We start from the raw sequence: 13,424 nt of genomic DNA, 5'->3' as shown, positions 1-13,424 counted from the left end.
CAGGTCAGAAAATTACAGCCCTATCAAAAGCTGAGCAACATCAGTGTCGCTCGTTTAAGGATAGAAACAAGGCATCATTCATGACCAAAAGACACAATCTGCTATTTGCCTGGCTGCTGCAGCTGGATAATGCATACAGGCACACATTTCAGGGAGTTGGTTTGTTTTTTTGGTAGGTTGTTTTGGTTTGTTTTGGGCATTTTTTGGTGGTTTGTTTTGGTTTGGTTTTTTATGTTTTTTTTTTTCTTTTTGTGATTTTTGTAACAGAAGCAGCCCATACACACTTTGCAAGGCACCAAAGATGGTTATAATGAAAAGATAACACGTACAAAAATTCAGTGTCTGGCTGCATGAGCTCTAGCTTTTAAGTGGTCYAGCACATAAAACCCACCTCAAACTAAAAATGCACATGATGGATCTTAACATGCAATGACAGCAACGAATTGAACCTTACATACTTCTTCCACCACCAAATGGTAGAAATAAAACTCAGACAAGGGTATTTAAGAGACAACAGCAGTAAAGAGACTCTAAAGCACAAATGCTTTACTATCATCTAAGGAAACTAGTCAAACACACTAGCAAGCCTACTCAAGAGCTTGAGCTGGAGGCTTAAGCTCTACTCTGTCCTCTGCAAAGAAGATGGCTCACATAGTCCATAGCTGAAGCCTAAACACAGGCAAGTTCATAACGGAGGGCTTCATGTGCAAATTTAAGTCTGAGGGCAACAATGTGGGATGGAACAAGACCTCAAGCCAATCACTGAGACTTTTATGGGCATTAATCTTAATCCAGTATCAACTGAYAATACTTTCAAACCAGAGAAAGCTTTCKGATCATAAGCCAGCCACCTGCACTATGAAGGGAGCTGCTGTGAACCACGGACTGCAAGACTGAGTATCAAGACACTCTTCTCAGCTATGAGTGTCTTCAGAAGTAGGCTCCAGGCATTCCCCCAGACTCAATAAATCCCAATTCTCAAATGTAAGCAGTGCAAATACATTTAATATATTCCATATTAAAAGCATTCACAGCTAGTTATGTTCAACCTTAAGKGATTTTAGGGTCACAGACCAAGCATCCGTCATACTTCTATTCTCTCTTAATACTGTCCTGGAAAAACATGAGTTTTCCCATTATTCTGCTAGCTTCTGGACTTAAAATGGGTATCTGCCAAGATTTATCAGTTAAAGAGAAAGCAAGATCAGATGCATTTTCCTCCATCTCCATTTAAAATTGTCTTTATTTCAGTCATTTTAAGCAGAAACCTCTCACAGCAGTTGGGATAAGCAGGCTGTTATACCATTACACTGTTACATTCAATTGCAGAGATACATCTCACTTCATACAAATATAAGCAAAAGGTGTGTTTGTGGTGAGGTTTTTCAAGGAACATTTCTTAAATGTCTCAGTGTGCCAAGWACATCGATCTGCACTTTTTGCATCAGGAGGCCAACTAGGAACACAATACATCTTGCCCGTGGATCACAGGGGGAATTAAAACGTTGTGTTGTGACAAACCTTACCTGACAGAAAAGCACATTCCWTTCGCTTGAGGAATCCAACTGTTCACCTATATTCAGTATTGTCATGGGTGGGGGGGTCCTTAATTGCACAAAGGTACAGAGTACTACTTGGATTACTTAAAAGTTAAAAACTTAACTGAGCACTACCCTCATATCTTCACTCTTAAAATATCTGAGGCACAAGTATGTGTGTGTACTTGTTTTATTCATAATTTGTCTTGGGATACCAAATGTATTTCTAGTTCAGGTCATTCAACAAAATTGTTGACCTCGTTTCAAAACATCCACTGATCCATTTTTCATTCAATGGCAATATCGAATGTTAAAAGGAACATAAAAACAAACATGCACACAATTGTACAGTTTTCATAAATGTCTATTTCATTATTTGTGGGTAGCGCATTAAACAGTTAAATACATTTAAATAATGTTTAAGTGACTGCACTAATGCAGAATTTTAACTAGATGGGTAACCAATTTAACTAGAAACCAGCTAACAAGTAACTGTCTAAATACTTCAAATACAGCTCTTGTTCTAGGTCATCCTTCCTGGAAAATAAAGCCTGCTGGTCACATTGGAAATACATTTTAAGGCCAAATTCTTCTGATATCCCTTCTCTGCAGCAGTTTCTTCATCTTTTTAAGCCTCCAATTCCAGGCCAAGACCAAGTTTATGGCCACCAGCATTGATGCTTTTTCCATCTATCAGGGCAGACAGTGTAAGCTTCACACCTGTAAGATTTTTAAGCRGCATGTTTACAACACACACAGTAGCTTTCATGCAACTCAACCTCTTGTCATTGCAACTCSCGGTTGTAACTCTATATAATTACTTTCCTCTGAAGACTTTTAGAGAATACATTTACCCATGAAATCTACTGAAAGTTAGCCAGGTGAAGAAAGCTATATGCTTTTTGTAAACAGTTATAAAATGGATATATGAACTCTCTAATTGCTAAATATACAAGASTTCTTCTTTCCTGCATTAAGACCTGCAAAGGAGGAGGAAAATTGTGCATAGACAGACACTCCTACCTACAAAGGGATGGAATGAAACTCAGATTTTTACTGGTTTTCAAATAAGGAACTCACCAATGGTAATACAGCCTAAATAGGTGCTTTCATATTTAAGCAGGATATGTTTTGGAGGGTTTTTTCACTAAATATGAAGAGCAGGAAGTGTGGGATTTTGACAATCACAATTTGAAGACCGGCTATCATTCAATACGCTATGATTGAACAAAGCAATGCCAAAAAAKATGACTTGCTTTGCCTAGCCTAAAGCTAAGCTGTCAAACATAATACAGTGCACTCCTGCACAAATCAGCGAAGAATATAATGAATTAATACAATTAGATAAAATGGAGTTTGTCCTGTTTAGATCAAGGTTTGATGTACAACTGAAGCTACTGTAAAACATTCACTTGGCCTTTAAAGAAAAAAATTATTCTGACAGAAAATAGTTGCTTATAAAGGCAGAGATCTCAATTATTATCTTTAGGATACACAGAAGATACATATGTGACGTAATTCATGTTATGGCTCTTACCTGGCCTCAGGGTCTGGGTGTAACCCACTCCAACTAGACTAGAATTGTTCACTTTTGCCTAAAAAAAAAAAAGTGAATTGACATGTTGTAACTGATTAGTTCTTTGTTACCATTCAGAATCTAAAATAACGATGGGAACACTGCCATTATCCAGTTTAACCAAATTTTATGTGTTGTTTCAGTACCTCATGCTTCCTGAATTCTCTCCTACCAGCTATGCCCTTGTCCCYCAATTTATAGCTGAAGCAGTAACATACTTAAGAGCACAGGGAATATAAGGGTAGGGAGAGCTGTTACTGAAACATGGTTTCACAGACCAACTTCACCATTTCCCCCTTTTCAGAAGGGCAGTCATTTACCACCAATCTCCCAAAAAATGCCACATCAGAAGAATCCTCCATGTTCACCTTATCACAGAAGAAGAATTAGCATCTTGCAAGTCCAATCAGTTATTTCACAGTATCATCATAAACAATACGTAAAAAAAWTTTTATGTCACTTTGCATCACTTCCTCAACAGGATGATTCCAATTTTGTAACATACAGAAAACTTTTCTGTTCATTAACTTCTAACCAGTATTGCCAGAGTTCTTACCATGAGAATGTGGCAGAGCTCCCCAAAAACTGGTTTWAAAAAAAAATACTGTAAACTTACAGAACCAGACACAAAGGTTTTATTTTAAATTGGGTTTTTCTTTCGATAATTACAAGAGGATCTCTAGCATAAGTACAGTGAGATTCTCATTTAACAGTGAGATTCTATGAGACTTTGCTGTAAGCAACATTACAGAATTTAAATACTGCTGGTTTACTTGTAACTGCCTGGACTGCAAGAGCAAATACTACAAGGCCTCCCAGCCTATTACCTTCTTTTGTACTAATAACACATGGATTCACAGAAACTGAAAAYACGCTACTTTGCACAACCCTTCAGGTTACAGCCATACTTACTGAGACAGAAGCAGTGGAATCCAACTTGTATTTAGCTGCAATGCCAAAGCGAGTGCTGTTGCTGCCYGCTGTCCAAGCCAGGTTTACAGCAGTTTCAAGATATTCACTCACTTTTTGGTAAATTGACCCACCGAATTCGGAACCATCATTGCTGCACAAATTAAGAGAAAAGTTTGTTTCCTATTTGCATAATCCCCTCCCTGTTTTTTCTCTTTTTTTTTCCTTTTTTTTACTACTTCAAGTTTTCATTCAAATTAGAATTTCAGAAGTTTCAGTTGTTTCACATTTTTTGACAAGACAAAGGGAAATGAACAAAGGACTCAGGGCAAAATTAAACTAAAGTAATTCATGGGAACAAAAAGATATTTCAGAGTGCTACAGCTAATTCTCATGTTAATTGTTGAACAAAGTCCTTGAACAAAATTTCAGACCACATCCTTACAAAAATGAAAGCTATGTTAATGATTAAAAAATGGCCATTCTGAATTATATGATCACTGAACACATTAAATTCCTGAAGAACTGGATGACCTTTCAAAAACATGTCACAACGTTTTACATCAGTAAACTGATATGGAATTCTTACAGCCTGGACTATAAAGTACTTTGCAGTTTCCTCCTATATTCCTCAATTTCCATAAATTCAGAGACATGCAATCCCCATGCTTCCCCTTCAAAAGCAAAAATTTTTAACAACCTAAACACACCAGAACTCCACCAATTTTTATTAATTTGGATTTAAAACACCACAATTTTTAGTAGGTTTTGATCAGATTGGTCTGAAATATGTAAGATCTAAAAGCAAGAAGTCTGAACAAAGATCATAAACTAGATGTTTTACACTTGTTTAGTTACACTGTTTCATGTACTCTTCATCCCTCATAGGCAAGAAGATGAACCTCCTCAAAAAGYCCAGAAGCAAAGCTCTAGTCTTGCTCTAGAAACTACTACAGCATTCGTGCAACACTAATTATTACCTCTAACAAATCTACTGCTCTTAAATTGTAATCTGATACCATTTAATATAATGGGATAACTAGAAAAAGCATTACTATTAGTTCTGCATAACTGAAGTACTGCACTTCCAATTTGCATGTACTTCAGTATTTGCAAGCTCTATCACATATCATGGTGTAAGYGCTAACCAGTCACAAGTATTTACTGTTTTGAAACAGAGATACAATGTATCATTTACATTTATTTAGAGTTTCCTATTGAAAAACACATTCCATTAATGACCTTGTAAGAACCTCTTGCTATTTCAAGCATTTGTATTTTGACTAGAAGGAAAGKTAAAGAAAGCCTGCTTCTGGAAAGCTGAAGAAGTTTTCAGTACTTACACATTAGTGTGCAGTTGGAAGTCTCCAGTCTTGTAACCCACAGAGAAGTTATTTCTTGTCAATTTTGATTTGGCACTATCAAAAGTCATCTGATAACCAGCAAGCCAGCCTTCATAACCAAARACAGCTGAACCATGGATTGCAGGTCCGGCAAAGTCAAAGTCAACATCACAACCTAGGTTTAGGCATTCACGTTTATAGGCTGACTTAATTTTACCACTTTTCTTTCTGAAAGAGAGAAAGAGTTATCTTAAGAGAAGGATACATGATCTTCSTCAATGACCTGCCAAATTCAAGCCATATGACTCTACACAATGTACCTAAATGCCCTGCACATGCATGCCCTGGACCAGGCAAAAGTACAGCCAGCCCACCCAGAGCACACAGGGGTAGGTACTGCAAACAGSCATTTTCTGATGAAGGTAGCAGCAKTTYCATGTCTTCTGCAATCTTCCAGGTTTTTCTATTCCCGAAAATGAGCAAAATTGTGAAATGTGCAATACTAACCCCACAGAGATGTGATGGTAAAGAGCAGAAGCCTTTAGCTAAGCTAAGCTCGGTCAATTGCAAACCATACAAAATCTCTGTCAATACCACAGAYCAGATCAACAGACCATAGATGGTATTACTCCCCAAGTAAGGTAAAAAGGTTAAYAATTCTTACCCTGTATTTGGTGAGAAAGTTGTATCAAATGTCAACTTCAAGCCTTTGGCAATCTAATTGAAGGGAGAAGGAGAGAAGAGAAAGCTATAAAGTCAGTTCTTACACAGAGGTAAAACAAATAAATATTCTCCTAATCTATTACCTGATCTTCAATAGCAATTTCTGTTCCCAGAGTGTTATCTGTGTTCCATTTTTCTGTGAAAGTCAGACCATACTCAGCCCACTTGTATTTGGTCTCCAAGCTCCCATTCACTTTACCAGTGTCTGTGTTCGATGAACCAGATGTTGTGAATTCCTAAAAAGCACAGAAGGTACATGTGATCCTGAAAGCATTACACAGTGTTTCCTTCAGCAAGCACCCAGATCTTATTATTATATGGAAAAAACTTAAAATCAGTAGCCAGCTTGCAGGGGAAGAAGGAAGAATGGCACAGCCAAGAACTGGATGACTCATGCCCACATGAAGGCCTTCCTGCAACCCCCATCTCAACTGCAGTGTTTCTGCTACCATTACCAAATGTACAGGGTGGCAACTGAGCTCTAAAGCAAGACAGTGGCCACCATAAGGATTCTCCTCTAAAGCAGAAACTTGRAAGTTCTTGAAATGTAAGGCTAAGGATACTCCCAATGAGCAACTTAAAAATCAAACCAAGAGCAAAGAACACTATAAAGAACAAAACGCAACTCCAGTAAAATTCTTTAAGGATCACATACGTATTTTCATTATTGTCAACCATCCCTGAASATAAACAGCGTGCAACTTAAACTGTCATAAGGAGGGCATAATTCCTCAAACTGGGGAGGTGGTTTAGTTTTTTGTTTAGTTTGGGTTTTTACTTGCTTCTTAAAAAGAGTTCTTAATCTARCCAATGGACTAGCCCTTCACACCAGCCACAGGCTGCACACATGTTTTAGTGACACCTACAAAATTCCAGTCCCCCGGCAGTTTGGCTCAATGACACACAAGAATAACATTCATGTTTGAAGTGGGAGCTAAGCAAACAGTCTGCTTTTATAGTATGGTGTGGTCTGAGCTGGAATTCTTGAAAGTACTTRGCAGTTAATAGTATCATTCACATTTCCTTATTAAAGAAAGTAGTCACTGGTGTCTCTCAGTATTTGGATTCTCACAAAGAACTGAATGAAYAGTTTCCGTGTACCACTATTCAAAAACTGAAGGCAACTGGAAGTGGAAGCCAGGTTTGCAAATACATGTTGAAGAGGTCTTTCCAGTGAAGTATTATTGCCCTCACAATTTAACAAGTTCATTATTTCAACTTTTTAAAACATATTAAAAAAACATTTTGATCTGTCTTCTTTCATGCACAACGCATTTTCAAACARACTTCTCACACTCACCTTCCCCAGAAGGAAACACCAATTTGAAATCACAAGAACCCTTACAGCCCAAGCCCAGACAGCACAAAGCAAACCTGGTTGAGACTCTTCTTTAATGGAGGCTGATCAAATTTAACCAGGTCCAAGACWTTTACTTGTATTATGTTAGCAACCCACTACACCATACACAGTTGCATAATTCTAGTAGGTCTGTTTCTTGGCAAGGGATGGGAACTACACAAATACCTTCAGCTTCAACTTCTCACTTTGTGCTATTTCTACTGCACAGGATCTATGTGATTGTAACCATTGTGGCAATAGCTTTGGGAGAAGCAAATTATTATGGTATCTCTTGTCTCTGCTTTAAAACATACGTAGTACATACATGCCAGCAGTTTCTCCTCCTGGGAAGGACGGCTTATAACTGATACAGGATTCACATYAGGGCTTGGATTTTTCAGAGAGTTTTACCAGCATAACTGGTAGTCCGCCCAAGAAAAAAACTGAAGTAAGARCAACTACCTCTGTAACATGGCTTTTGCAAAGTGTGTTTCAGTTGGGATACAGATTTCTAGCAAAAACAGAGCRTATAATCCCCAAACCTTGCTTCTAACAGCAAGTTACACTGCTCAGGCTGTGAGAAAGCAGTGGGAGAAAAAAATAAATCTACCTTTATATCTTGCAAAGTCTGCTCTAGAAATAGACAAAAATTACAGGGGGCACTGCTTGCATGACTAAGACATCTTGCATGGAATACTACTGCAACACTTTAGTACCTAGAGGAGCCAAAGATTCAACATGCTCATGCAATGCCAACTATTTCATACAAGAATCAAGATGCCAGGAATTTCTACCAAATACAAACAGTATCACAAGGTACTTCAGAAATAAAATCTGTACACTTAACTGGTATATTAAAACACTTTCTTTGTTCACCTTCATACATAAGACCGGGGACAACTAACAAACCCTTTTATTATACAAAGATCRCTGAACAAAACAATATTCATGTTACATTCACATCTTTAGGGGCTTCTGAAATTATCTTACACAAGAAATTTATCATTCATATAACATATAAAATACTTAACAGTATCTGAAAAGTGTCCCTTTTAACTAAGTATCAGAACAGAACATGTCCAGGGGAAAAAAACCATAATGAACAGAAGTTRCTTAAACTCACCACTCCGCTTGCAGATTTTGTTTTCACATCCAGTTTCACCAACCCAAAACCTTAACAAACAGAAGTCAAAGTTACATGATTAGGCCTTAACTAAGGCCCTGCACATTTTTCAATAAGCTGGTCTTTCAGGAAGTCTCAGCAGTGTACCACATATATACATATACACAAGCAGGCATAGACTGACTTCACCAACACTCAATTTTTAGATGCTGCAGCAGGTGAAGAAGGCCTTTTCAAAACAATGCAGGAAGTGCCTCTCAATTCTATGCAAGTACATTAACTAACAAATGATGCTTCCTTGAGGAAATTGAGTGACAGAGGAAATATGTTACTTTCCTTCCCTGGAATGACTGACAGACAGTCAATGCCTTCTTGAAGAGCTGTCCCAATGCATAWAATGCCTCTCTCAGCACCAAGGCAAATATCTCAAAGTAAAAAACAGTAAAAGCAAAGTCACTGGGAAATACAGAACCACYGGAACTGGAACTTACTAGAACTGTAAGAAGGTTTTATGGGAGTGTCAATTCACAYTGTTACCCACAGAGATGATCAACAGGTGAAAAAACAGATGATCTTGGCGAAAAAAAAAAGCCCATGTTTCCAAAGACCAGAAAGAAACAGCACTGTGACAMAGAATGATTTAACTATGCAGCTGTCTAGTATTAAAGAATTTTAAGATGTGGAAGATTCTTTATACCAATAGCAATTCTTCTTCCTAGTCCAAAAAAGGCTACAACATTACACCRGTCTATAACCCTTTCTATATCAACAAATGTGTGGCACAGACAGACCYGTAAACAAACTGTGCTCCTAAGTTAAACTATGCTTGCTGCTTACATTCTTGCATACTTGTACACCTCTGACATTTATGTGGCTCAAGCAGTAGGATTTAACAGCCTTCACATCAAAACAGCCCACAAAAAGCCTTCAACAACCTGTTAGTTGATGGTGAAGATGCAAACACAGCACACCTTCTTCCTCCCCACAAACATTGGCATTTCATCATTCAATTTTCCACACAGACAAAAGCAATTCACAGGTACTATTAAAAAGTACTTATAAAAGGTACTATTCTTACCATATCCTTTATTGAAGATATCTCTGGCAGGTTTGCCAAGGTCTACGTATGATGGAGGAATCGCCATTGGAGCTGAAAGACAAAGGGCTAATTAATAAAGAACCTTTTACCACCACCCACATAAAAAAATGTTACCACAATTCTTTCCAGATAGTCTTTAAGGCAGATTCATCYACATAAAGGCAGTTAATAGACGCAATACTAAGGTATTCTGTGAAACACCTAGAATTTCAGTGAAGGTCACTATGAACATGAGGGGTTTTTTTTTTGGCTTAAGCATTGAAGAGGCATTACAAGACCAATCAGTTCTTAATTTTTCAGGTCAATTTCTCCATAAGTCTTCCATTACCAGAAATTAACTAATAACTCACACTTCCAGAGTTGTTATAGTTACTACCAAAAACCTGGACCCAAGAAATCTAAAAACCTGTAATGTAGACAGTTATTCCATGAAGTTCTACAAAGTCAAATTTGATAGGTGCTTATGAAAACTACCTGAAAGTACCCACAAGGTTTTATTTTKGAAAATGTAAAAAGAGAGTATATCTGCTCTCCAACATTATTTTTGCCCTATATTTTAGATAGCAGACATACAGTTTAAAAAAGAACACCTAACATTAATCAGCATTAATCAAYCTGAAAACATACAACAGTTTAAGTTTGGGAGGTTGTCTTGTTAGTTTAAAACATCCAAGTAGGAGGAGTGCAGGGCCTAAGAGAAAAGATCTCTTTACWAGTCCCTTTCTCAGACAGGGAGCCTCCAGCAACCTTGCTGTTAAAGAACTTGTCACTGCAGATGAGCTATGGCCCACCCTCTCCAGCCCCATGGACAGACACCAGGCTAAGGTCTCACCAGGCCTCTATCACTCTCCTCCCTGGGAAGACAAACTCTTAYCTATACCCTCCCTAAAAGACTGTTCTCCCATGATTTCAATAGCAGGAGGCTGCTGTTACAGAGGCTTTGAATTTCAAAGTTGTAAAATATAGAAAACCGAGCATATTAAAAATGCGCCCCATGCTGTGAAAGGGGGGAGAAGGGATGGAGTGAACAACAAAACTAACTAGACAAGGCCATTAAAAGGCTAAACACAAGCAAACAAAAACCTTATCTTCTCAAACTGATTGGTCACATTTGTTTAGCAGTGAGAGTCAGATTAACATAAATGACTTTTTATCTTGTTCTTGTGTGGTAGATTGATTTTTTTTCTTTTTAAGTAAACAAAAAATTATCTTTAGAACTTGAAAAATAACAAGGGCAGTGTTGTCACATGTTAACTTCCAAACCCTAATTACATCTGCCATATATAGCCTAATTGTATGAATTGCTACTATTTAAAAAAAAACAACAAAACATTTTAGCAATCAATGGGAAAGCACAAAACCATATCTTTGTAAAATTCATAATGCAGTTTTCCCGAGTACAATACTTCAGCTTTCTATGCCCTAAAACGGTCATTTCAGCCTCCTCTGAGAAACAATATTTACACCCAAGTTTCACACGAATACACACAAATTCATAAAAACTTCTTTAGCAAAGATGTATAAACTCCAAAACCRGGTCACTATACCAAGACCTCTATTACTTGCTGAAGAACAAGTCTGGTTTTCCAGGGAGTTAAACTAAATATTCTTTTTTTTTTTTTTTTTAAGTGATATGAAAATGGCTTAGAGCATCTGAAGTTTAGAGAGGCTTAGCCCAAGTTCAGGTCTATAGAAAAACAGTCCCTAATCCTAATGACAAGCCATTTAACGGTTCCTATTATTTATTCCATAAAAAGAAGCAGGTGATAGAGTAAATTACAAGGGACTGTGAGAACTCTWGCCTGTAGATTTTGCTGTACAGCAACTGTACAATTCTCCAGCTGTTTAAAATGTTATAGAGAAGGTTTAACTACATGTTTACTTTAATGAACAGATCTCACCTCTAACTAACATCTTCAGAAGAGTATTTCTAGTTTTAAAGTTTTGTATTAGCCTTTGAACCAGACATGCTTTCACAGTGTAAATAAATGAGCTTTTCCCTTTTGTTTTCAATGTTTCCAATCTGATGAGACAACCAGTACAGACAGGAAATTTATGCTAAGCAGAAATGTTCTGAGAAACTAACAAACTTGTATCTGTGTCAAAATTCAGAAGAYTATTACAGTAAAAAGGATCTTTCCMTTTTATCTGGCCTARTTAAGCATCCTTACCACTTCAGGGAAACTGGCCAGTATYTGTGAAACCTTCCAGCCTAAGGGTGCAAATTTCGTAAAATGCTGAAAGAGTACAACTGTCTCACTGCTGTTCTAATACTGTACTATAATACTGACAGGGATGGATGAGGAAAAGAGGAAACCAAGGGTTAATTTCAGATATACTAAATACCTGATAACCCAGTGTCATCATCAAAATGGTCATTAAATGAAAGTAGGGCCATAAAAAATCAGTCCTGTGTCCTCCAATGTTAGCCAGGTTTGCAAATTCTTAAAATCACAAGYAATTTTCTTCAACCCGGTTTTGAAGCACCATTCACTTAAAAACTACTAATAGAAGTGGCTAAAACTTAAGTACCGTTTAGCAATAACAGGYTTGTTGCAAAAACTGTAAATACTCTACTTGAAATGCAGAATATACTTGAACCAAGTGAGAGCTCCACCCTAATCTTTGTTTCATGCCACCATGATGAAAAAGAAGTTTAATTAATCTGTTACTCAAGAGCGACATTCATGCTTTCTTCTGCGATAAAAAGAAAAAAGAATCGCCCCAAGAAAAATGTATTAACGTTATGGGAATTACTACAGTTTTCCTTGGAGGCAGGATTTCAAAACTCTCACGCCCTACAATTACGGAATGTCACGGACCTCTATTAATATTTCTAACAATTTCAAGACCTCAAGATATTCAAGATCAAGCTAGAAAGCAGATCAGGCTATAACAAAAAAATCTGTCCTCGTGCAATTTTAAAAAGCAGCAATAACTACGCCTAAATTATYCCAGTATCCCAGCAAATAGCAACAGAAAAATTGAAATTATTTAAAAATTGTTAAAATACATCGGACACGCGGTGACCTTCAGGCTTACACTGATACTACAAAGCTTAAAAAAAAAGGCACCTCCTTATCCTTGCATTAACTCTCTCCCTACTCACAGCTCGGAGGTGGACACGCAAGCCTAATACTGGCTAAGCCAATGTACAAACTACGGAGAAAGTCTGGAAATGGACAACGGGCTCGGGAAGCGAACGCAGGGGTAGTAAAGCAGCGCCTCCCAGAGGGGAAGGGCAGCGCAGGGGACAGCGGGGATGCGGCCGCAGCCCGGGCAGGGCCAGGCCGAGCAGCGCCCCAGGCCCGGCGCCAGGCGCGCCGCCCGCCCCGCCGCAAGGTGAACCGACCCGCTCGGCGCGGCCATCTTGGGCATCCCGGCCTGACCCTCCCGCCCGCCGCGCCTCACGCAACCGAGCCCGGCCGCGGCGCCGCGGGGGCAGCCCAGGCGAAGAGCCCCCCGCCCGCCCCGCCGAACCCGGGAGAGCCGGGACGCGCCCGCGGCCCCGCCATCCCCGACCCACGCGGCCTCAAAGCCGCTCGCAGCCGGGCGAGCCCCGCCCGCCCCCCTTCGCCCCGCGAGGCCGGTCGCGGCCGGGGCCGGCACCTGCTTGTCGCGGACGGGCGGCGGAATGGGGCCGGGGCCGGTCGCGGGCGGGTCGGGCCGTGTGGAGGCCGCGCTGCTGCAGCCGCGGGCACTGGAGGGCGAAGTGAAGGAGACACCGATCCGCCCGCCCGCCGCCGCCGCCGCGCAGGACCCTGGCGCGCCGGG

The 13,424-nt window shown here is 39.3% G+C and overlaps 1 protein-coding gene across 1 annotated transcript; it reads right to left on the bottom strand.

The window, feature by feature from the left end:
* Window positions 1–210: 210 nt before the first annotated feature.
* Window positions 211–13,405, bottom strand: VDAC2 (voltage dependent anion channel 2). The gene is made up of 9 exons (XM_057375876.1): window positions 13,260–13,405; window positions 9,630–9,701; window positions 8,552–8,601; window positions 6,173–6,325; window positions 6,031–6,083; window positions 5,367–5,594; window positions 4,027–4,177; window positions 3,076–3,133; window positions 211–2,258 (listed from the first exon to the last, which is right to left on the bottom strand). The coding sequence occupies exons 2-9, from the start codon at window positions 9,694–9,696 to the stop codon at window positions 2,167–2,169; spliced, it is 852 nt and encodes a 283-aa protein (XP_057231859.1). The 5' UTR covers window positions 9,697–9,701; window positions 13,260–13,405; the 3' UTR covers window positions 211–2,166.
* Window positions 13,406–13,424: the final 19 nt, after the last annotated feature.

The sequence above is a fragment of the Malurus melanocephalus genome, unplaced genomic scaffold (assembly GCF_030028575.1).
Source record: "Malurus melanocephalus ecotype Western Australia unplaced genomic scaffold, MMel_1.1 scaffold_261, whole genome shotgun sequence".
Taxonomy (NCBI): domain Eukaryota; kingdom Metazoa; phylum Chordata; class Aves; order Passeriformes; family Maluridae; genus Malurus; species Malurus melanocephalus.
The sequence above is the reverse complement of the archived record's forward strand: the minus strand, read 5'-3'. Positions and strand labels throughout refer to the sequence as shown.